The sequence below is a fragment of the Labeo rohita genome, chromosome 18 (genome assembly GCF_022985175.1).
Source record: "Labeo rohita strain BAU-BD-2019 chromosome 18, IGBB_LRoh.1.0, whole genome shotgun sequence".
In the NCBI taxonomy this organism is placed as follows: Eukaryota; Metazoa; Chordata; class Actinopteri; order Cypriniformes; family Cyprinidae; genus Labeo; species Labeo rohita.
The window spans coordinates 30,749,810-30,774,633 of NC_066886.1; the positions used below are offsets into that span (position 1 = coordinate 30,749,810).

The 24,824-nt window shown below is 38.9% G+C and overlaps 1 protein-coding gene across 4 annotated transcripts in view; it reads right to left on the reverse strand.

The window, feature by feature from the left end:
* The window catches only part of nectin1b (nectin cell adhesion molecule 1b), a 242,958-nt gene that overhangs the window by 182,341 nt on the left and 35,793 nt on the right, over positions 1-24,824 (reverse strand). For all 4 annotated transcript variants that reach the window (XM_051135296.1, XM_051135293.1, XM_051135295.1 and 1 more), the window contains exon 2: positions 63-437. In XM_051135296.1, the coding sequence (XP_050991253.1) occupies positions 63-437 (375 nt within the window). The remainder of the gene's footprint in view (positions 1-62; positions 438-24,824) is intronic.

Sequence of the window (24,824 nt, forward strand, 5' to 3'; positions counted from 1 at the left end):
TGCACTCTTTTTACAGGAGAACAGCACTATATACTGTCTCAACTGCCAGTTGGTGGGCTTACCAAAGACGGTGAGGTTGACCATATTCTCTCTGTTGCCTGCTGGGAAGGTGGTGTACTCGCAGATGTACGCTGCCTCATCAGAGAGCCGTAGGTTGCTGAACACAATGGTGGTATCCTCAAGAGAAGAAGGGGTCCTCTGGCGCACAGCAGGGTGCTTGAAGCTCACACGGTCTTTGAAAGGGGGCAGCACTGATACTCCCAAGGCTGGGTTAGCGGTGGCGACGTTTTGTTTGGTGCCATTTATCAGCTTTTGCCAGGTCACCTGAGAGATCTTCACTGGTGGCTTACCGTTGATGAAGACACATCGCAGTTCGACCGTATCACCCACAAATCCGGACTTACTGGGGTCCGTCTGCACCGACTGTCCGTTCCCCGCTGCAGAAAGACAAGAAGATGGACATTACAAACAAGTCAACCAGTCAGTGCTGAGAACGACTGTTAATGCACTTTTAAGGTTACCTATTTCATGTACATAACCCTAAACCAAACCCTAACCCTATAGTAAGTATTGTTAATTAATATTGCCTAGTAATGTGCAATTACGCTGTAACAATGTCACTTTTTTGTCGCTCAAATTTATTTAAATTATATATAAGCATATGGTATCTTTTGCCATTTTTTTATAGGAATCATGAAAACTGACAACCCTAGTTGTCAACTCATTGGCTCGACTCGGGCTTTCACGCTACAATTGTTACAAAACAGCCAGCTACACGCTACAAAACAGCCAGCATGCCGATTCACCAAGAGTACTTCAAACGCCGCCTTCGTCGACAAACAGAACTAATTACAAGCGCTGCAGTGGTGTTTACAGGCAGCATTAGGTCTTCAAGAGCTCCGGATGTAGACTTTCCCTGCATGTGTAATGATGGTAGATCCCCCCCGACTCTGATCCTGACTGCCAACCCTCCCACACCACTCCATCCTAATTATTTCTCATTGGTAAACATCTCGGTGACAGCCTCAAGCACCTATTAATGGAAACAATGTGGAATCCAGTCTGAGTGTGCCCACAATGATGGCACTTGAATTAAGCTACAATAAACCAGGCAGGCAATTAGTAGTAAACGAATGGGTTTTCTATTTTTTACCCTGCAACAGCTTTCAGGAGTTCGAAGGTATCTGTCACACAGAGGATGCTTCCATTGCCCACTGTTAAAACAATAGTGGTTTTGTCTCTCAAGATAACCCTGAATATGGCATGCCTCGCAGTCAAATGCATCTTGTTTTGGCAGGCCCTTGGCCTTTTGTCTCCCTGGTGACCTTCTTTTACCCCTTCCAGCTGAGAATGATGTGTCAACACTCAAACCCCTCCTTCTCGCCCCTTTCTTTTCTCTAACGTCTCGCTTTCTTGCACGTGCTATTAATCATACTTTTGTTTAACTACCCCCTTTACCTCACCCCCTGCTTTTCATTCATATTTTCTTTGTCTTTACTTCCTTAACACCTGACCAGACAACCGACTCTTCTTACATTTCAACCCTGTTATGCTTCCTCAGAAGGGCTATGCATCCATGAGCACTTTCAGTTCCTGTTTAGCTCTACAGAGGCCATTCATAACAGAAGCTTTCCTGACCCGTGAATAACTCTGGCAAACGTGTCCCTGGAGGGGCCGTGAGTTCTGTTGTCTTTAACAAACCTGTCGTAAGAGACCCCGAGTAGATATATCTCTCCTTGCCATCAGGTGCTGTCCTGTTGGCCTCGCTTCCTGCACAAACATATACTAAACCACATACCTTCGCCTCCTTCTTTCCCCCTCTCCCTCTTATTTATGACTGGCAAAAGAGGTAATTACCTCCTACAGAGAAACCTTAGCAAAGAGGAAGTAACTCTGAACTACCGCGCTTAATCACGCCACTCATAAAAGTTCGAAATACTGCAGGGGAGAACAAAACAGAGGGAAATTTTGGGTTATTTAACCAAATGGGCGCCATTTGCATCCCTCGTATAATTTTGTTTGGTATACTAATGACATCATCATTGTTAGTTAGATTGAGATTTGTTTACACATTATTTGTTTAGAATGTTTTATATAATCTCATAAAATCATACAAAAATGCACTTAAAAACAACCTTTTTAAAATGTAAAAGATGCCAGTTTCATGAAATGGTCAATATAAGTGTAAATATTTACATTTACAGTTGCCTGTTGAACTGATCAGGGATCAGCTTCCTACTGATAAGGGTATTTGTAAGCCATTTTAAGGAAAGTTGAAAAACTGGTTTGAGCACAGGCCGGTGGGTAACATCAGTCATGAGAGTTCAACAAGTATGAGCAAGTGTTTAATTGCTTAGTTCAAGACTTACAGCCATTTGAAAGATAATCTGGGAAAAGTTAAACTTGAGAAGACACTGAAGACTAAAATGGATCTCATGACCAGCGGGGTTGAAACTAGTCACACATTTAGAGAGAACTAGAGAGAAGCAAGGCAAGTATGCACTGTTCATACAGTGCACAAAGAAATAGGCCTTGTGTGTATGTGTGTGTGTTGTTTGCTTAAAAGTGTGAAAAAAAAGTTCAAGGTCGCCACTGCACAAACCTGTATAGAAGGCACTCAAGATTTCAGAGAACACATGGTACTTGAATATAAAGCAACAAACTCTTATTGCTGAGGAAGCTTCACTTTTCTCAGGCAGTGTTGCACTAGTATTTTCAGGTATGTTTTGCAAGAGAATGAAGTTCAATCTGTTTGCCATGAACTCAGCTGTGTTAACCACCTGCACATGTTTTAAACAAGGCATTTATGCTTTCTTCAGAGCAAAGACCACGCAAAAGTTGCCATTACACTTGTGTTATTGGTGGTTACTTACTGGTCCATGTCATAAGACCCCCTAAACCCTAAGTAAGAGAATCAATTGTGATGCTATCCTTAGCAAACATCACTTATAAAGGAGAGAACCAGCTGGTGATGTGTCCGTTTTTTAACCAATGCACACTGAACCCTTCATTTCTCATTTACTCAGGCCTGTACGGATGAGATATTTTTGACCAGAGTGTATAGACCCATCAGCAGGCGCTGTGAAACGACAGATTGATTGACTAATCGAGTTTGACAGAAAGACGGCTGGCAACCTCTGCACAGCTACCTTGGGGAACACCTGTGTCCTTGTACCCTTTGGTTTGACCCTGTTTCTGCTTGCATTTGCTACCGTGACAGGGTTGAAACAGAGGAAATGTCTTGTGAAGTACCAATACGATTTACAGCTTGCCAACATCAGTTAGAAAAACAATCCAAGGCGGATCTAGGGGGAAAGCGTCTGAAATATAGCCCTAGTTCACTTCAGATGCATAGAGATGTTGTTAGTGGGGGAATAGTAGAAGCAGCAAGCAGTCTATATTCTGCTAACTCCCTCCTCTGAGTCATCCACTAAGACCACCACAAATAAAGATCAGTCTTCGCCTTTGAGGGAGCTGTGAGAGAGGGGTAATTATACGGCTCCAGAACCCAAATCCTCACACTGAGGAACCCAAAGCCTCTGGGCCCCCTGACCCCATTTCCACCTCCTCTTCCTCCACCTTGGGGATGAAGGGTTCTTCCAAAGAAAGTAGGAGATGGAGTGTAATTATAGCCTGCACAGTGGAGTTGAACAATGGAGGGCAATCAAAGAGAAAACTCGAGAATATAAGCACTTCCATACACAATAAAAGAAGTTAAGTTGCTACGAAACAGAAGCAAGGACAAACACACTGTGAGAGTATGTTGTCGTTGGCACAATGGTGCCCTCGAAAGCACAACAAAAAAGTTGAGTAAGACGATCACTTGCAGACATCTGAATCACGATGAAAGTAAAGTTACAAACCGCAGAACAAATCCCAATGTCTTAAAGTATCATCCAGTGGATCCGACTAACACACCCAAGAGTGGTGTTCAGACAACATGGACTCTACTTCTGTCTCCAGGTCTCTGGACTACATGTAGAAACTCATAACATGGAAGGAAGTAATCACATAGATATGACCGTGAGGTATATATGAACAATTTAAAAGAGGCTAAAGCCTTCCATTGTCCAAGGTGTGTTAAAAACCTCACTGAGTCATGTTTAATCCACCCATTAGGGCATTAGTCCAACGTAAGTGATTAGTCCCGATTTCAGCACAAAATCTGGCAAGACTGTGAGCATGTAGATGGAAGTCAAGGATGACTGTGGTTTTTCCTACTGGAGGGTCTACTCTGAGGCCGACTTGTTTTGCTAGCCTGACCACTGACCGGGGACCTCAGGAAAAATGAAATACATAAAATACACATACTGCACACTAAAGCCTAATATGCCTTCAGAAAATCCATAAAGCATGATTTGCACATTAACCACTGGTGGCACATGCACCTCCGAAACTGCAGGTGTCAGTGGTGAGCAAATATCAGCTGAACCAGCAAGAAGCAGCAGTAGGAAGTATCTTGCCAAACTTTATATTTACCTACCCAGGTCAAAACTGATCACTGGCAGTTGGTCAAATGGTTGATGGGTTAAAGGAGAAGTCCACTTCCAGAACAAAAATGTACAGATAATGTACTCATCCGCTTGTCATCCAAGATGTTCATGTAAGTCTTTCTTCAGCCGTAAAGAAATAGTTTTTGAGGGAAATATTTCAGGATTTTTTCTCCATATAATGGATTAATATGGTCCCCTGATTTTAAACTTCCAAAATGCAGTTTAAATGTGGCTTCAAATGATCCCAAATGCGGCTGTAAACAATCCCAACCACGGAAGAAGGGTCTTATCTAGCTAAACGATTGGTTATTTTCATTATAAATATAGAATTTAAATACTTTTTAATCTCAAAGGCTTGTCTTATCTTGCTTTCCTTGAACTCTGTGTATTATGGTTCAAGACAGTTAGGGAACGTCGAAAAACTCCAATCATATTTTCTCCCTCAACTTCAAAAATTATTTCAAAATCATCCTACATCACTGCAGAAGCTCCAACCCAGTCTTTGCAAAGTGAACATGCAAAGAAGATCAAACACCCTTTACAAAAAATATAAGATGATTTTGAAGTTGAGGAAGAACATGAGATGGGAATTTTTCAACATACCCTATGTCATGAAACAGAAAAAAAAAAAAAAAAAACAAAAACAAAAAAAAAACAGTTCAGGCAGAGCGAGACAATACTAGCATTTGACATTGAAAAGTATATAAATTGTATTATTTTTATGAAAATAACTGATCATTTTGCTACATAAGACTGGGATCATTTACAACCGCATTTGGGATCGTTTGAAGCCGCATTTAAACTGCATTTTGGAAGTTCAAACTCGGGGCACCATATCAGTCCATTATATGGAGAAAAATCCTGAAATGTTTCCCTCTAAAAACATAATTTCTTTCCGGTGGAAGAAAGAAAGACATGAACATCTTGGATGACAAGGGGTGAGTACATTATCTGTCAATTTTTGTTCTGGAAGTGGACTTCTCCTTTAAGGGGTCATTCATATACTGTCTTGGACAATGGGGGGGCTTTCAAGTCAAAAAGGTTTAGAACTACTGTATCAGTGTATAAAATGTAACAGTTGTTGTTTCCAAGCCTACTTCTCACAATGAATCACAAAATCTGCCCTATTCACCCACACGCGTGGACCATGCGGCTGGGGTGGGGGTGCAACTAGGACGCCTCCTGTAAGACGTAGCATCAGTGCGGAGGCACACTCCAAACAGAGCTACCATTCTCTGGGACGGCAGCCTGACCGGATCCACATCTCTCCCCGGGCACGAGGCACAACACTGGTCCTGCTTTAGGCCTCCAAGAAAAAAAAAAAAATGATGGCATTCGGCCCATCTCATTAAGAAAACCGCAGAAAGGCTTGTTTAGAGAGTCTACAAAATACGCCCCATTGTGTGTGGGTAATCTAATAGCAATCCAGGTCCTTCAGTTAGAAAAAAAGGAGAGCTCAGCTTCGGTGAGGACACTAATATGTTTATGTGCTAGAGAGTGATGATACGGTGCCTGCCAGCACATCCCGCTCACGCTGTGGGCGCATTACAACGCTGTATCAAGTTAGCAGCAAAAAAACGGAGAACAGACTGCGACGGTGGAGTTCAAGAGTAACTCTAAAATCAATGAGGAGAATGTAATGAATCCTACAGCCGGCCATGCACGTACGACTCATAGTAGTGTGTTTGTTTTTGAGCGTGTGCGCATTTCTGCAGACGTGCTGGGATGTTGAGCGCTGCCTCTACTTCTAAACATGGCTGTTTGATTCCTGTTTTACCAGCTTCCCTCATCTACTGTGTCAGCCATAGCTAATATTTACCTTCAGCAGAAACCTGCTGCAACATATGGTCAGCGCTCCAGCTTTCACTCGCGCTGTGCTCTGTGCGCTGTGTTTCCATTAATGCTCAAACTTTACACACGTTTCCCCTGAATAACCCTTTTCCTGATAGACCATTTACCATCTGCTTGATTGAGGTGGTGTTTTTACCTGAACCAACTGGCTATACAGGAAGTTATAAAGGTTATGCATATTATTTTTGTCAAACGGCTTGGTAGATATCATCTACATACCTTAAGGGTACCGAACCCAACAGCTTCAGGCCCATTAACAGAGATAGTTTAAAGGGGAATCATGTTATTTTTGAACTAGTTGGGAAATGTTGCAACACTCATAAACATGGCTATTACAGTAAACTAAAACTGAAATGAAAACATAATACATATATATTACTTGAAATAAAATTAAATAAATAAAATTTTAGGCATCATCAATGTTCATTTTGATACTTGCCAAAGACATTTAACTGTGTTCTTATTAACTAGCTAAAGTTGGCTTTAGTTGTTAAAAAAGGTAATATATTAGCAGGTTTTGTAGACCTTTTTTAAGCTAAAGAAGATTTTAAGCTAAAGAAGATAACGTTTTGGTCAATTTTTTTTTTTTTTTTTTTTTTTTTTTTTTGCTAAGTGTAGGCTTAGCAGAACAGCTTTTTGAGATTTTTGCTTTTCCTCATTCAAGCAGATAGAAGCTGCTCTTGCATAACTTGAAAATAACCGGCCGAGGGCATTATCAAGATGGCCGCCAAGTCAAACGACTTGCTTAAAAGGACCTTGCCCTCATCTAAAGAAGGCACTGATTATACAACCATATGTTACTTTCTTCCATATTTGACTGTGGATCCAACCCCACATGGCACAAGTCCAATGCGATGTAGAAAGGAGCGTACAGGCCCACGCTGCTTCCCCCCTGAGAGTGGTTTGAAGGCGTTGTGAAAATGTCAAGGGGATGCATCAGCATACCTGTGTTCTGCTCTCTTTCTTCTCCATCACTCTTTTTTACACACTGATTCATCTTTCGCAGCTCGGCCTGCCAGCTCTTCCACTACATTTTTATATCCACAATCCAACAGCATAGGATAGATGATGTAATACACGAGCATACAGGCTTTGAATCCATTATTTGGCAGGCATATTGCACTCTTTATAAAGGTCAATGGATGCAGCACAAACTTTAAATGTTTGTTGCATCATGCAAACTAAATCCAAAGAGTTTCTGTTTATACTAGGATCTTACTGGATAAGATTGCTGTTTTTTAAATGATTCATAGAGATAAATGTACTATCAAAAAGCAATTTTTAGCCTCTTTTTTATTTGGAGCCCAACACAACTCAAACTCATATTTATTTTTATAATAATTTACACCACTAAAAAGAAAGTGAGTAGTGACTAAAAAAGACAGGACTGATTTGATCACAATCCAGTAGAAACAGTAATAATGGGAATATTATTGCGATCATAAAGATTTTCTATTTTCTTTTTAATATATTTTAACATGTAATTTATTCCTGGGATGACACATTTTTAGCAAGTCTTCTTCAGTGTCATACGATGCTTGAGATACCATACTAATATGCCAATTTGTTATGCTCAAAAAACATTTCTTTATATATATATATATATATATATATATATATATAGGGAGAGAGAGAGAGATAGAGAGAGAGAGATAGATATTTTTTATTTATTTATTTTTTTATATATATATATATATATTTTTTTTTTTGGTGTTTTTATTCCTTTATTTAGACAGTGTAGGTGGAGAGGAAGCAAAGTGGGAGAGAGAGAAGGGTGTGGGATCGGGAAAGGTCCACGAGCCGGGATTCGAACTCGAGACGCTGCGATATGTCGAGGCTATTGGCTCCAACAACATTTCTTAATATTAACAATTTTAAAAACTTTTTTTTTTTTTTTAAGAAACCATGATACATTTATTTTTAGGATTCTTTGATGAATAGAAAGAAACATAATTTATTTAAAACTGAAATCAAAATCGTAAACTTATTTACTGTATTTATTTATTTAATCATTGATTTATTTAATCATCAAAAACTTTTAAAATTGATAATAATGATTTGTTAATGATGCGACTGCACTGAAGACTGGAGTAATGGCTGAATGATGGAAAATTAGTTTTGATGTTTTAAAAATACATTTAATTTTAAAAGAAAATATTAAAACATTACAATAGAAAACAGTAATTATAACTGTAATATTATTATACAATATCACTGTTTTTTCATTGTAGTTTTGATCAAATAAATGCAGCCTTGGTAAACATAAAGAGACTTCATGTCTCTTAATGAAATGTAATGATTTCAAACTTTTGACTGTTACTATAAATAAAACATAAAATTTAGTTTTGTCTTGCTAGAAGATTAAAATAGGAAACTACAAAGTGTAAACAGACCGATACAAGACTTGGAGACAAGGTCGTACTCACTAACGTTTTCTCTCTGTCCCTCTCGAAACGTGAACAAGGACACTGTCATAGTTTCGGTTGGGCTGAGGGAAGAAAACAAACACAATATTTGTCCGTACTTGCCCTAACAGCTGATGACATCATCCCGATACGAGATACCAGGCCACCTGTCAGAGTCAGAGGAAGCGTGGGGCTGTTAGGGTCAACAAAACTTACGTAGTTAATAATTACAAAGGCCAACAAAATGACTACACAGAAACGGCCCTGCTTGTTTTCAAAAGACAGATAGAAACCAGGCATCAGAGACATACAAGATAAGGGGAAAAAAAAGTCTCAGCTGGCACCATTACATAAATGCCTGCAAACGAGTTTTACACAGAATGGTATTAATCTAAATTATTGATGCCCATTCAGTAAAAAAGCTTTTTATGTGGTTCACAGGAAGGAGTGACAGCTTCATTTCATATGTGTCTTTACGCTGCGTTTGGAGTATGTATATATTTGCGAACGGATCTTTCTGCATGTGTGCTCTTGAATGGTTAATGTGCTGGTGTATGCGCAAGGATAGGTTTGCGTACAAAAGGACAACAGCAAGCTAGCTTCCAACAACCTAAACATCTATAAATGACTTTAACAAACTGAGATGTTTTAACAAATCACGGTCTCCTGTGGATATCAACACAAAAGTGACCAGCATATCTCTGCGGGTGATTTACAACCGACGTAACCAAACAACATGACCGCTGCACGCCTGGGAGTCACAGCAAATGTGAAGTAGTTTAGAAATAATGAACAAAACATAATTAATCTTTCATCGCACAGATTGCCAGATAAATACACCCGCGAGCGTTAAATGATCAGAGTTGGCAATTTTTCAATAATGCAGTGATATCCTCCGGCATAAAATCAATAACAGCTGTTAGATGTCTTCATGTGAAAAAATATCTGATCAATAAATAGTGTGGCCATGGCCATTACTGGTGGGCCATAAGTAATGGATTACACCTGAGACGGCTTTTGTCTGTGGGTTACTGCGGATGGGAGGTGTTAAGAGGTTTGGAGTCTAATTAAAGTGAATCTGAGGACAGACAGAGAGAAAGTAAGACAAAGGGTGAAAGAGGAGTTTATAGAATTTTATAAAATCAGCTGTAGAGTATTAAACAGTTAATTACATTACAGTCAATCTTAAAGCGATGGATCACACAAAATGAAACTTGATTAATACTTTATTTTTTCACCCTCAAGCCATCCAAGATGTCCATTTATTCATTTTATAAATGTATCATTCCATCACTTGCTCACCAATGGATCCTCTGCAGTGAATGGGTGCCGTCAGAATAAGAGTCCAAACAGCTGATAAAAACACCACAATAATCCACAAGTATTCCAAGTAATCTCATGAAGTGAAAAGCTCCATTTTAATCCATTTTATTATTAATATTATTATTATCCATCCAAATCCATCCATTATTATTGATTGATTATTGTGATGTTTTTATCAGCTGTTTGGACTCTTATTCTGACAGCACCCATTCACTGCAGAGGATCCAGTTGTGAGCAAAACTGTTCCAATGAAGAAACACATTCACCTACATAATGGATGGCCTGAGGGTGAATAACTTTTCAGCAAATTTTCATTTTTGGGTGATTTAATCTTATAAGAGAACACATCTGAACTGTGTTCAGGGTGGGTAATTACATATTAGCACTGTTCTAAAATATATTTACTCTAATATAAAATAATAATTGCTGTATTTCACCAAACAGACTCAACATTACTGAATCAGAGTAAAGCACCATGCAATAGCGTGCAATACAACACAAACCCACAGACTCAATAAAATCATTGTCTGGTGCAACCTCGTGTCTGTATCTGATAGGGTGTATTTTGAGTGACGGCTGGGATGTGTTTCGTGTCTGCTGCTGAACCGACGGCCTCAGTGCATCTTGGGCTGCACTGTATATTCAGCACATCTTGCAGAAAAAGTATTTCAAAAGCAGTGCTGGGGAATATGCTAAAGACGGCCATGCATGACAAATCCTCTCCCTGTCCATCATCATCAATGGGCAAAATTTCAGTCTGGAAAAGTTGAAATCCAAAGAGTTCACAAGGAAAATCGGATTGGAGGTAAGTATAATGATTAAATGGATTACATGGATGAGCGATTTAAATGCTATGCATGAGCAAGCATGATGCAAAATTTCAGCATATTTGCAAAACTCACCTGAAAAAGATTCTTTAAAATTTCTTGATTTATCTAAATGTATTAATATATGTATTAATTCTATAAATAATTTTATTTTATTTTATTTTATTTTATTGTGCCATGGCAATACTACCGTTTTAGACATATACCCTTTATGTGCCATATATTCTTTGAAGTGTCTCATAAATACCGCAGTACATGAATAGCATAGACCTATAACTTAGACTAAAATAATAGCCAGTCATATTAACTGACTCATATTTGGGCATTTTTTAAAATACTGGTCAATAAGTATGAAGAAGACATGAAGTCACACCTTTGTGGATTACTCACGTTTTACCTTTCAAAATATATAGTGTATATGAGTTTTATATTATCTTGATACTAGTATTGACATCAGGACTTAACCTGTGATTAGCTTTCCAAACTCCCAAGGTTCCAGTGACTAACAGTAACACAAACCCCTGATGGGAGGGTTAATCTAAAAACAAAAAGAGAACAGATAATCAATATTTGATGTGAGGTGCTGCTGAAATGCTCGAAACCCCCTCCTGTGTCTCTCTGATGAAAGAGTTTTATGAAGATTTCTTAGAGGGAAGTCATGTTGAGAGATTCATCCATTTTTAACGATCTGTAGAAAAATATGAAATGTCCATCTGACATCAAAGAGCATGGTTTATTATCAGGGTTTAAACAGGCCAGTATTGTGGAAACAGGACAGCTGGGCTGGTGGGCATCTTTGGTCTCTCCCCCTCATTTGACAGAGCAGATTGATCCATTAACATGTCCGGTTGGGAATTCACACTCCCACTGGAGGGGGTAGTGAGAGAGTCTGGACCACTCACAATTAACACATACATTTAGTATGCGACCGGCCAGTGCCATCATCTGTTATCCGGCGCTAGATGAGATCATAGAGGTTTAGAACTGGAAGACCATTGGGAATATTGTAGCCAATACTACAACTATGAGGAGAAAACTACTAAAACTACTAAAAAGAAAAACTAAATCATCATCAATCATAAATCATTGACATATTATAGAAACTTTAATTTTCTGTAAAGCTGTTTTGCAGTGATTTGTATCGTGAAAAGCACTATACAAATAAACTTGAAATGAATTGAATTGAATCATCACAATTTTTCATATTGCATTTCCAATATTCTTGATTTTAAATGAGGTTTAGGGTGCTTGAACTCATTACATAAGGATTTACCCTTTTTTTCTTAGTCAAGACAATATAGTTAACGCTAACAGTTGTTCATTATCACTTTTGCAAGCACTCATAATTTGCATGAATATTCAGCCTGATGCTAATCTTAAATTCAAAAGGGATATTAGCAATTTTTACCTCATTAAAAAAAGTGTTACCCCTAAATAAATAAACATTTTTTTTTTTTTTTGCCTTTTATGTATTTATTTATTTTACCAGGAGCGGGCAATCGAATGTGGGGCAGCCATGTTGAGATCACATGAATAGGTGATAATTTATCTTTCTAACCCTCCTATTATCAGACACTTTTGCTTGTGAAACAAACTAGCAATCGCTGAATGCAAACACAACATTTTCTATCATTGCATGGGTGACCAAAAATTGTTGCCATTGTGGAATGACGCCTCCACACCACTAGGTGTCAATAATATAGGAGTCCAAAACAGCTTACATATCAGACAGCGCAACATAAAATGACTCATGTCTTATTTCCATAACAGTGATTCATGTTTTGGAGCCAGAGCTCGTTCTCGGTCAGTTCTTGGCTAGGCGAAATAGAGCCCGTCACGAACTGGAGACATTTCCACCTACTTGAGAAACAAACTATGACGTAAAAGTGATATGTGTCGTTTACCTTACTATAACACATAGATATGTATACAAAGTTGCCACATTTGACCGCTTTAGACACGCTTCCGCCATCTTGGAACGGTAAATGTGTCATCATTCACAGTAAAAATCAATCAGTTTTCCAAGCATGGTTGTAAAACCCACTGAAATTTGAAGTCCTAAAAAATAAGACAAATTTTCACAGGTAAGAATGTGTTGGTTTGTGGTTGTAATATGTGTAAATTCGATATCACAGGTTTTACAAACTATGTTGACTTTTTAATGTGTGTTAGTTAATGACTTTGTCTTCTTGTGAAAATCATCTGCTGAAGTCTATTGCAGATATAGAGGTTCATATCTTTAGTGCCAATGGAGACTTGTTCTCCAGTGTTCACAGACCGGATTTGACCGTTACAATATGGTGGCCCATAGAAACAGACACTAATAAGACATCTTTCTATAAATATCTATGACTATGACTAGTCTAAAAACAAACTTTGCAGAACCCCCGGAACCCACTTTCATGCGGAGGAAACGCACAGAATGGTTCGAGGATTGGCACTGGCCCAGAACTCGCATCTGAATCATGTAGGTGGAAAAGTGCTATCAGAGCACTAAACTAAAAAGGAAAAAGGGGAGAAAAGTAAAGAGGGTGATGTATAAATCGTTCAGTGTTTCTGAGGAGAACTCCAAGAGTATGGGGCTGTACTATTTCCGTGACCAAGACCGCAATGGATCTTTCCAATGGCTCTTTGGGAGCGTTCCATTCTCCACACACAGCCCACGGAATGCTCACCACATCTCTTGTGCTTCTTTAGTCTCCCGTGCATGTGCTACCCAGCTGGGTAGAGGGACGTCAAGTCCCCCTCCTCCAACTCTTCACCACACACCACATTTCAGAGATTTTCCCATATCCACACATGCACGCACATACATACGTATAAACTTCAACGCATAGTGGGTCCAGAACCCAGCAGTCTAGGTCCAAGATCCAGTTTTCGCTTTCTCTACAATAGTTCTATGTGACTTTTGTTCTAATCACGGAGGCTTTCCAGAAATCTGTCAGATTATCTCAGCGAGTCTGGAGGTTGTTATTCCAGGTCGCACATCAAAGAGCAGAGGAAACCCAATCCAAATGACACATCATCTATCATAATGCACGTCCTTCCGTCAATAACCTCGCCAAAAAAACCTGGCAGTCTGCGGTGCGATTGGTGGAATGTGATATTCGGATGACATTTTTCTTCCTTTAAAAATTCAACAAATCGCTTTGCGGTCATTAAAGGAACGACTGCACAGCAGCGCAGATCTATTGTAATATTCTGATAGCTTTCAAGCAGATACAAGAACATTTCATTTCTATAAAAAAAAGCAGAACGAGAGATTTCTCAGAAGTGAAGTGCAGAACCAGAGCGCTGATTGCACATTTATAGAGTTAAACATTGAGGCACTTTTGGCTTTCAATTAAATGAAAAGTATCTGGCTATGAGATGAAGACGAGAGCCACAAAACCACAGGTTGAGGAGAGGGAGAACGTCTGAAAGTCGAGGGGTGGAATGAGTTACAACGTTTCCCACAAGACCTCAGAAGTCCAACGCTGTATATTGACATGAAGGCCATGAGGTACAAGATCCCACCAGAGGATCCTTCAACAAAGAACGTTAGCATGTGTGCCTTAGCATATAGCGTTTTGAAAGTCAGTGTGGTTGAAGAAAGGAAAATAACATGGCTAGTTCCTCATACTTCACTGCAAAAGCCAGCCTAAAGTAATTGCCCTGGTTGTCTAAAAGCAACAGGGTGGGTGGGCTTACAAAAGAGGGTCTCGGCTGGAAAACAAGAAATGGACTTGTGGGATTTTGCAGTGGGACTGAAAATCAAAGGGTTTTGAGGAGCAGATTTTTTTTTTTTTCTTTTCCACAAATCAACTAGATTACAGCAGAACGACATTAAGATAAATCAACCAGCACGCTTCATTTGGAGTCCGGCTTTAGGATGAAGGGGTGTCAGTGGGTAAAAAAGATGAAATGGTTCACTGTTGATAAAGTGTGTGAGATGAGTTAAAAGATTAAACTAAGGCTGTGGGTAATTGTGGAAGTCAGGAAGGTTTCAGTGCAAGCACACTGAGTACGCTTTTAACGGTTCTCCTCATTAATAGCCATAAAAGCTATGATACAATTACCTGCTGTTTCAAAGATGTGTTTAAACTCTAAACCGTGTCAGTCCGAACAATGAATTCAAACATCCCCATAGGTCTACCAAGGTGAGACAATCTCCTGTGAAAAGAGTCGCCTGATACCCTTTGATAAAGAAAGAATGGGGTAAATATATAAATAAGTCTGGCTGACATATCACAATAGTGTATTACTATTGATCAGAGACCCTGAAGCGAGCGAGAAAAGGGACTCAAAGGGAGATTCAACAACTCAATTAGCTTGGATTGAAATTACTGTCACTCACTGAACCTTGCAAGTGGAGGAGCACCGCTCGAAAGAACTCAAAATCGGGCACAGTCTTGGCAAATCTGCAGCTTAAGGAAACAACACAAACTTGCTAGCAGCAAAGGATCAAACTCATCATCATTTCCTCTCAGAGAACAAACCGTATTCCAGTGGAAATGACTCACAAGCCCCAGATGCTTCCACTGGAGCAACAAGTCAATGAATTTCTATAGCTCTTTTTTGAACACCAAAAATTTTGCATATAATAGCGATTCAGTTCAACCGCTGCCAACATGTGGCACCCACCTGCAGAATGCAGAGGCAGCAGCCTGTTTCTGCCAATGCAATCAACACACATTTGCAATTCAGTGGGGGGAAAAAAATGGAAAATTTGCACCATTTTCCTTCTTTTTTTTTCCTAAATGTTCTGCAGTTTTTGACTGAGCTGTGCAGTTCAATTTATATATGCATATATAACCTGTAACTATATAACCTATAACATATATGCATATTTCACCTGTAACAAATTACATTATATCAATAGTCCACTCAAAAATGGAAATTCTGTCATCATTTACTCACTCTCACATTATTCCAAAGCTGCATGACATGATTTTTTTTTTTTTCTCTGCTGTACAAGGAAGAGAGAGAGAAAGAGAGAGAGAGAGAGAAAAAAAACACTGTTGGGTCCAAAACACAGATGCTCCACAGAAGATATAAAAATTTTACAGGTTTTGAAACAACATAAGGCTCAGTAAAAATCTTTCTAACATTGAAATTCCTTGAATATATTTAAAATTAAAATGTAAAAAAATGTAAAGAACTTGCCATTCTGTCTTGTCATTTTTTAAATGTAAACATTCCAAATTCAGAATCAGCACACTTTTACAGTAGTCAACATTTGAAGTGGATCAAAAAAAGTTAAATAAAGTCAATCAAGGGCAAGAACAGTTATTCTTTTTGGTTTTAGGAGAAATTTAATGAAAGGTTTTGATCCACTTCAAATGTTGACTACTTTATATAGTTTCCTTGTTGGTTAGCTATTCAGAAAGCCCATTGGTAATATAAGTGTGTGTGTGTGTGTGTGTGTGTGTGTGTGTGTGTGTGTGTATGTTAGGGCTTTCAGTTTAACGCATTAACTGAAAAAAATTACGCAACTGAAATATTGTAACGCAGTTAACTCACTAGCCCCGCACAGACCTGTAAGTTACATCATCTTATTATTACACTATATTTCATATAGTTGACTGTTTACAAATATGATGCAGGGCAACAACTCCACAAATGCAGTTATGCCCTAAAATTCAAGATACTGGTTCCAAAAATGCCACTATATGTGTTTTGTCTCAAATTAATATATGTCACATATCACATGATATCATATGATTATCATTAAAAAAATGAATAAACAAATTATTACTATTATTATTATTATTATTATTATTATTATTATTATCATTATTATCATTACTATTATTATTAATATTATTACAAATACAAAAATAATAAGAAGAATAAAAATGAAAACATTAAAGAGATAGTTCACCAAAAAAAAAACGTGTCATCACCCTCATGTCGTTTTAAACCTTTCTTTTGTGGAACATGAAAGAAGGTATTTTGAAGACTCTTGGTAACAAAGCTGTTTTGGTTACCATGACTTACATTTTTATTTATTTTTCCCTGTCACAAAGGTAGTGAAATAGCCCCTCATTCTCCTGTTTAACCATTTTGTCAAAGTGCCAACCCTATGCATGGCCTCTCCCTTTCCCTCCCTCAGTCTCTCCACCACTGTCATGCTTTGAAAGGATTGACGGGCTCTCAGACAGAGCTGATTAAAAGCTTTAAGGTCAGAGAAGTGGGACAGCTATTGAGTGAACACCTGTCTGGCCATACACAGACCACCAACCTGATGCAACGCTAGGTGTGATCTTCATCACAGCATGATCAGAGACTCCAATATAGCAGCCCTGCCGCCCCAACACCGCACACACGCTCATGGGTGAATGCCCTTCCTGTCTTGGCCAAAGCACCATCATTAAATGCCAAACAAGACCATCTTTTTAAAGGTGCTGGAAGCGATTTTCCTAACCTTCTTCCTCCCACCAAAACCTATGGCAGCAAACCCTAAAGCACAAAATGATTCCTAGACAGAAAACATTTCTTATTGTGTCTGTTGTTTAGTGCTAAAATGAATTAATGTATTTTTAAAATACTTCAGTGTGGTCAAAAATAGTGCATACTTGTTCCAGAGGCTTTTCAATGAAAGATGAGTATGTTCAGTTTGAAAAAGCAATTGACATTGTAGAAAAACATTTACTTCCTGGCTCAAGATTTCTCTGCAGTCAGCCAAACCCGAAGCTGTCCTGAAGTGCACTTTTAAGTCAATTCTAAGATGTACGACTGTTTGTCACTAGTTTCAATACAGCAGCACTATATTTTCTGCGCTATCTCTAGGAACAAAGACACAGTTGCTCAGTCCTTCAAGACAAACAGCACTGCCTGAACTAAACAAGATACAGCTTGTCTGTCATGTTTTTGTTCATAGTAGTTGAGCAAAACTTAATTTGCCTGAAAGCAATTTCTGTGACATCAGTAGCGTTCGTTTCAAGACACGCATACACATGGGTGTGTGACGCCACATATCAAGCAGTAAGAGCAGTGTCTTCAATTTAACGTGCAATACTGAAAACAGATTTGTGTCTCTCATGGGTTCATGAAGTTACTAAAATATCAAACTGAGAAAAAAATTATATTCTGATTTTTAAATGTGGCACAAACTGCTGAAATGTCTTGGTGAGCAAAAATATGCACCCTTATACATTTACATAAATTTTAATCTAAAAATCATGATGAATTGTTGTTTTCAAAAGGTAAAAAAATGCATTTTAACATTAGGCAATTCATTAGAAGTGCATGTGCGACACAAAGTTCCACTAAGGTGATTGTCTGAGTACTATTACCACTTTATCAAATGTTATAATCAACACACTGAACTAGAGGTGTTAACTGAAGCCAATTGCGAATGTGTTAGTGGGATTTTTACATCTATGAAAAGCAAGAAGTTTTAACAGAAGTTCTTAATGACTGTTTTCTGCTTTCAAAGGTTATGCCAAAGGATTACTGGTCATTAGAGGCGACTTTTCAGGCTCTCTTCCCAATATATTGCAGGCATTACAGTTTGCTTGGCATGTAAGTTCTTTCATAAGGTCTTACACTGCTTTTCAGTCCAGAGTTGAATTTACTTTGGAGATTAAAACTGCAAGCCCAGGTTTTAATAAATGTTAGAACTATACTTCTAAATTTACTGAAGAAATTGCAAGTTGTGCTTGCCTATGCAAAACTGTATTTGTGGTCTTTTTTGAAAAGAAGCAATAATGTATATCTTAATAAGGCACACATTTCTGGTAACATTCATGTTCAATACTAGCTGTTAGGGTTATGTTCAATTTCCCAACCTCAAGTATTAGCATTACAGATAGTGATGCTTGCTTATAATGCAGTATATATTTTAGAAAGTCACTCTCAAACATCAGAGATACTACTTTAACCTCCCCAAAACCTGCCTGAAAACTCATTTTCCTTTTTCAAAGCCATTATGTGCCTTCATTTTAGTTTGAACACGTAATACTCCTCTGCACAATGGAAATAATGTAGTGTGACCTAAAAGATATTCTCAGAACCGATATGCGGTTTGTGGATACACTATCAGGCCTGGTGCACATCGTTTTACTGCCAGGTGCAGGAGTATCTCCTGTTTGGCAAGTTCAGAAATCCTCTCCCATCCAATGCAGTGGCTTAACCTGTCTAGCCTGATACGACTCATGAAAAACACAGGGAACCGTTGATTGCTTGACCTTGCTTTAGTTTCCCACAATGATGAAAGCATGCATTTGAAAAAGATAAAAAGGCACTCAATGTTCCTTCACCAAAACGTTGCACACAACGTGGGTCACATTAAATGTCAGATTCCAGTAGACTAAAGCGTAAAGTGTGAGTACACATTTAATGTTATTTTTAACATCAAAGGAAAGCCTAATTCTTTTTCATTTATGGATGTAATTTTTGACATTCACAACCTTTCTTATTAGCATTTAAATGTTAACCAAACAAGTAAAAAAAATAAACAAGTACAAATAAAATCCTCCAGCGGAAAATGAAGGAATGAATAAAACTCAGAACATTGTACGTATATATTTAGTTATGCATTCTGTAAATCTACATTAACCTTGCAACCAGTCAGCAAGTGCAGGTTTCACTTTTACTCTACATGATGTTTTAATATTTATTTGCTGACCTATTTGACACCTCAGTGGAAATCATTCTCAAGAAGGTGAGACCGGCTCTTCCTGGTGTTTGTGTATTCCGTGGAGCGTTGGTCTACACAGCGAGGGATACTAATAACTTTGACCAAAACACATCATTCATTTTATAGGACTTTTGGTATTTGGTACTGTCCACTTTTATTGTAAAGAAAAGAGCATCTCAAACATTCTTCAAAACAACAGTTTTTTTTTTGTTGTTGTTGTTTGTTTGTTTGTTTGTTTTTTCATCCCAATGAAGATAAAGATCATTTGGGAACAACATAAGAGAGAGAGTAAATAATGACAGTTTTTTATTTATTTATCTTTTTTTTTTCCATTTTTGGGTGAACTATCTTTTTTAATGGTGCACACAAAAGCATGTTTATCTGATACGGCTGTTGTTATTATAATCAAGTCAGGCAAAAGCTGTTCAGTTGGCTCCTTTAGCACTATGTTGCTATGGCACTGTGTATATCAGATTAAGACGACACATCCATGGATCCTTCTCTGAACACATTTGCATGGGAAACAAGTTTATGAATTTAATGAACTGCTTCTAGCACCACTACAGCTGTTAATGGAGGCAAAAAAATCACCCTGCTTTCGCAAGCCAAAGACACATCCAAAAGCAGACACGGGCAAACCCATCCTCACACAAACACTTTCAAGTAGGGTCATTAGAAAGGTTCCTTTTCAACAAATCTGGCATCTGGTTTGCTTTCACGTCATATTGGCTACATCTGCAAGGTATGTATTTGTACTCGCTGGAGTGTAAATGTAAGAATGTTTGTTTAAGTTTCGGAAAGACTCGACTCTTGGGTATGAGATGAGTGATAGAGCTCTCAATTTGTTCCTATAACTGTCACCTTTGTTTAGTCAAATTTATTATAGCACGGCATGGCATGGATGTTCACACAAACTTGACTTGTAAGACAAGTCTCTTAGTGTTTATTTCACCAAGCCCTTTACAACGTCTACTCCAGAAGTGCCAGACTCACCTGATCCAGCAAATAAAGTCATTCAGGATTATTTCTACACTACAGGTATGTGTGTTGGAGCAATGTTAAAACTAAACTTTGGAGGACTTGGCCGAGTTTGACACCCCTGGTTAACATTTACGCATTTGGCATGTTTTATCCAAACTGACCCAAACGGAATTGAAAGTATGCCATTTATAAACTCACGCATTCCACAGGAATCAAACCAATGACCTTGGCATTTCTAACACAATCGTCATTTGAACTACTCAACTCAAATTCTACCCATCAGTCTTTTAAATGTAAACATACTGCACAAGCACAATGATAATTAAGACTTGTTTGCACAAGAAAATCACATCCATAATTCATGCGTTTAGTTCGACAACGATCAAAGGTAACCGTTTACGCCGCTGTGGGGAAACAAGGATTGAGTTCCAGCTAATAACCTGGTTGTATTCCCAAATGAAGCAATTCTTTCAGTTATCAACAATGAAATTATTAATTTTCATATTTAGCAAAAGCAGCCGCACAAATTACTTGATTTGTTATTATAATAATACTACTGCTTTAAAGACTAAATATGCAGGCAGCACAACAAAAACAGCACTGATGAATATGTATGAGCGCTTCCAAGCCATGCACCCGATTCGCTCAGCCGAAATCAAGTGAACCTTATAGTGACCTACTTAAAAGAATGCCAGATGACAAGGCCATCTCATGCGTTTTCATCTTGCAGTCAAGTGAGGCAGAAAGCCCCACGCTGCACCGTATTTTAAACAGGCCTCCTTATCAACACGGTGTGGGCAGTCCTCGGGTGGTGCAGGGTTTGGTTGATTAGCCCTGTGAAGGACAGAGCGACTCTACCCTCCTACACTGGACCGTACCGCTGCCACCGCTTCTGTTGTTAATGGCGTTTCCCACCCCTGCAGTGCGAGACTCGAACGGTCAGACTCTTCTGCTTCCCACCGTGTGGCTCGCAGCAGTCTGCCTGGCCGGTGGACTGTGACAAGACCGGGGCTTCAAGGTTGTTTGTGCTACAGACAAGCCAAGCCTACAAGGCAAAGGTGACACTTAAACCCGCCGCCCGGCCCAACCAGATGGCAGCTGTTTCTTTAATCAACAAAGGTGTCTATAGATGACACTCGGCATACACACCTGAGAAGAAACTCTTATGTATTCAGAAGTAACGCAATGCAGGTGTGCCAGGAAGTCGGTGTGAGTAAAGGCGAAATGTAACATCGCGACAAGCTTGAACATGACTTTTCTATGACACCCAATGGCTTGCAACCGGCAACCTGCTCTGATCATACACTTCTCATTAACTGTCTCACAAATGATGCATATGTTTCTCAAGAAGTGGGCGCAGCAGTCAAACCGCAGGGAGGCTGTCCACTGTGAAATCTTATGAGGTAGCGGTGGAAGTGGATTCAACCCACAATGGCCGAGTGAGTCAAGACACGCTCATCTGTTGAATAGTGCTGATGAAATTCTACACTGAAGCAGTTCGTGTCAGTTCCAGCTTTTCTCGCAATCATTTCTCAGCATATCCCTTAAAGACCCAATCCCACAATCCCTGGGACTTTACTTCTAGGCCACCAGGGGGAAATGAGACCCACAAAGGTCTTGCTCCTCAACACGGACACTCAATAGTCACTGAAAACAGTGGATCAATGAACCCATTGTACATTTTTTTTTTTTTTTTTTTTTACAGGTTGTGGCATGTTGTAAAAACAAAAAAAAAAAAAAAAAAAAAAAACTGCACAAACAAGATGGTGGGAATGGCTGCCAAAGCCTCAAAGGAATTCATGGTGTCCACTGCGCTGGGGTCTACATCAGACAAGACAAATGGAAAAATTACAAAAACACCTATTTAAGACACTCCATTCAATATGATGGATGATTCTGCAATACTTTCTCACCAATACACAATGGTTGGGAAATAACTAGTGAATAATGTAAAAATGTGGTTACTCTTAGAGTCCACAAACCGAACCACCACAAGGCTAACTGGTCCAGATGAAAGCTCATAAGATTGTATGTTAATTTGCAATTTAAATTGTTCTTCACCATTGGCTACTTTAAAGACAACATGAAATCAAATCCAAATCTATTTATTTAATGCATACATTCCTTATCTTCCTAATCTCTTAACAATTCTTGGGCTACGGTTGTATGTAATGCTTTTCTAAACAGTCTTGCCAACCGTCAATAAAGTTACAACAATGGCAGCAAAAAAAAAAAAAAAAAAAAAAAAAAAAAATCACTCGATTTTAAAATATACATTACGATTTTGATCCATTAAAATGCACTTGAGGGTTAACTTGACCAACAGCTATCAGCTAACACCTATTTAAACATCCATGTTTCACAATGCAATGGCTAAATCATGTCTTACTCATTTTTATATTGCTGATTTCCCTCTATAAAGCCGGGAGGTACATTTCTGAAATTACAACTCTGTTTTATTGCCAGTTCAAGCATCAAGAAAATTGCACTTTCGATTTTTAGAGTATATGTAGATTTGGAGACAAAAACAACCTGCTGCATTGACGTTGTGTGTTATTTGGATATCTGAATGACCTTTCGATGAAACAGTGGACACAAATGCAAGGTTGAGCGGTTTTGTTCAAAGAGCAGCGCTTTCTGATCTTTTTCCGAGATGTTTTAATGCCAGTTGAGTCACTAAAGGCCAGAGAACATCTGCATTAATATGAACATAAGGCCTGAGAGCCTGTGTGCGAGGATGCTTTTTACACTCCCTCAGTGTCTGACAACACTCTCACTCGATGACCTTCAAGTTGTGCTCTCCGAAGCTGAGGAGAAGAGAAATAGAGGGAGAAAGAGAGAGGAAGCAGGGGAGGGCACAGGGCACAACAAGAGAGGAAATGACATGGAGCATGCTCAACATGGAGGGCTGTGTGTGGCCTTGCTGAGGGTCTTGCGTATTATGAATTAAGCTTCAGTTGCTAAAAAATAATTTTTTACACTGCTCTTTTCAATTAATCACTCCAAAAGGTATTCATAATTCATCAAAAAATGTACATGAATGGCAGTTTTCATATGCTAAAACGTTATATATTCAATATGATCAAATATATGATATATACAAAAATAGGCTTCGCCAAGAAAACTTTTTTTTAGCTCAGCCCTGGCATCTAACAGGATGACAAATGACCACAGAGTAAAGTGTTGACATTTAAACAAAGGAAAGCAAGAATTAGAGAGACCACTCACTTTCATATCACAAAAACGTTCAATGGTGTGCAAATAGTGTTGGATAATAATCGCTAGAGAGGAAAGAAAAAAGCAGTTCAGTTGCATCTATTCAGTTGCATTTTTGACTTGCATAAATAAGCAGCAGTAATATAACACTATTGCAGACACTTTGTCAGTGCAAAAACAAAACGGCTTCAAAAACTTAACCACACACCAGCGTCCACTGGGGTTTGGCAGACTGAAGTATCGTATTGTGCAAATGTGGCACTCTGAAAATTGATCCATGAAAAAACAAAGCCCGATCTGGGCTATCTTCACCCATTTCAAGCATATATGAGAAGTCGAAGCCCACTGCGCTCACGTGTGCACTTATATGAGTGCGGTCCCATGATGCATGGCTTTGTGCATGATTCCTTCTGTGCATCTCACATGACATGCTGCCTTTGCATGTGCAGTATTGACTTGACAGCAGAGGAAGACGAGAGAGAGAGAGAGAGATAGCAACTGCACAACCCCGTCAAAAGGAGAAGAGGAAGTGCTGAGCTTGTTATGCCAAATGGCGTAATGGGGAGACTGGAGCGTGCAGAGCATCAAATTTTCATCCGAGCAGCAGCACACAGTTTAGAAGAGCTTTATAGATGCAAAACAGCAGAAAAATATCCTCAAGGAAAGACACTCTATTTTTAGATTGTGATGGGCACAGTCTAGGATAATTTAATTAGTTTAATTAGGAATTGCGGTGCATGACCGTACCAATGCACTCTTACGCTATTTTTTTCTCAGGTTTGATGGCGCAGTCGCTCCTTCTGCCCTGATTTTTTCAAGTTAAATTAGCCATTCATTTGACGCATTCACACAAAGACGGCCCACCGGCTCCATTAGAGTTCAATATTTATGTTTTCCGTGAAATAAAGGCTGAAAATGGAGCCTCATTCATTGCTGCAATTCAATAACCCACCGTTCTCCCTTTCCAGTACATGAGGACAAATCCAGTCGTCCACAATCCTACTGTTTCGCATTCTACAGGCCTACCTGGCATTGAGAAGCAAGCTGGGACAGGAAAAAGAATTCAAAATGTCAACCAGCTTCCCAGAAGAGGGAAATATGACCC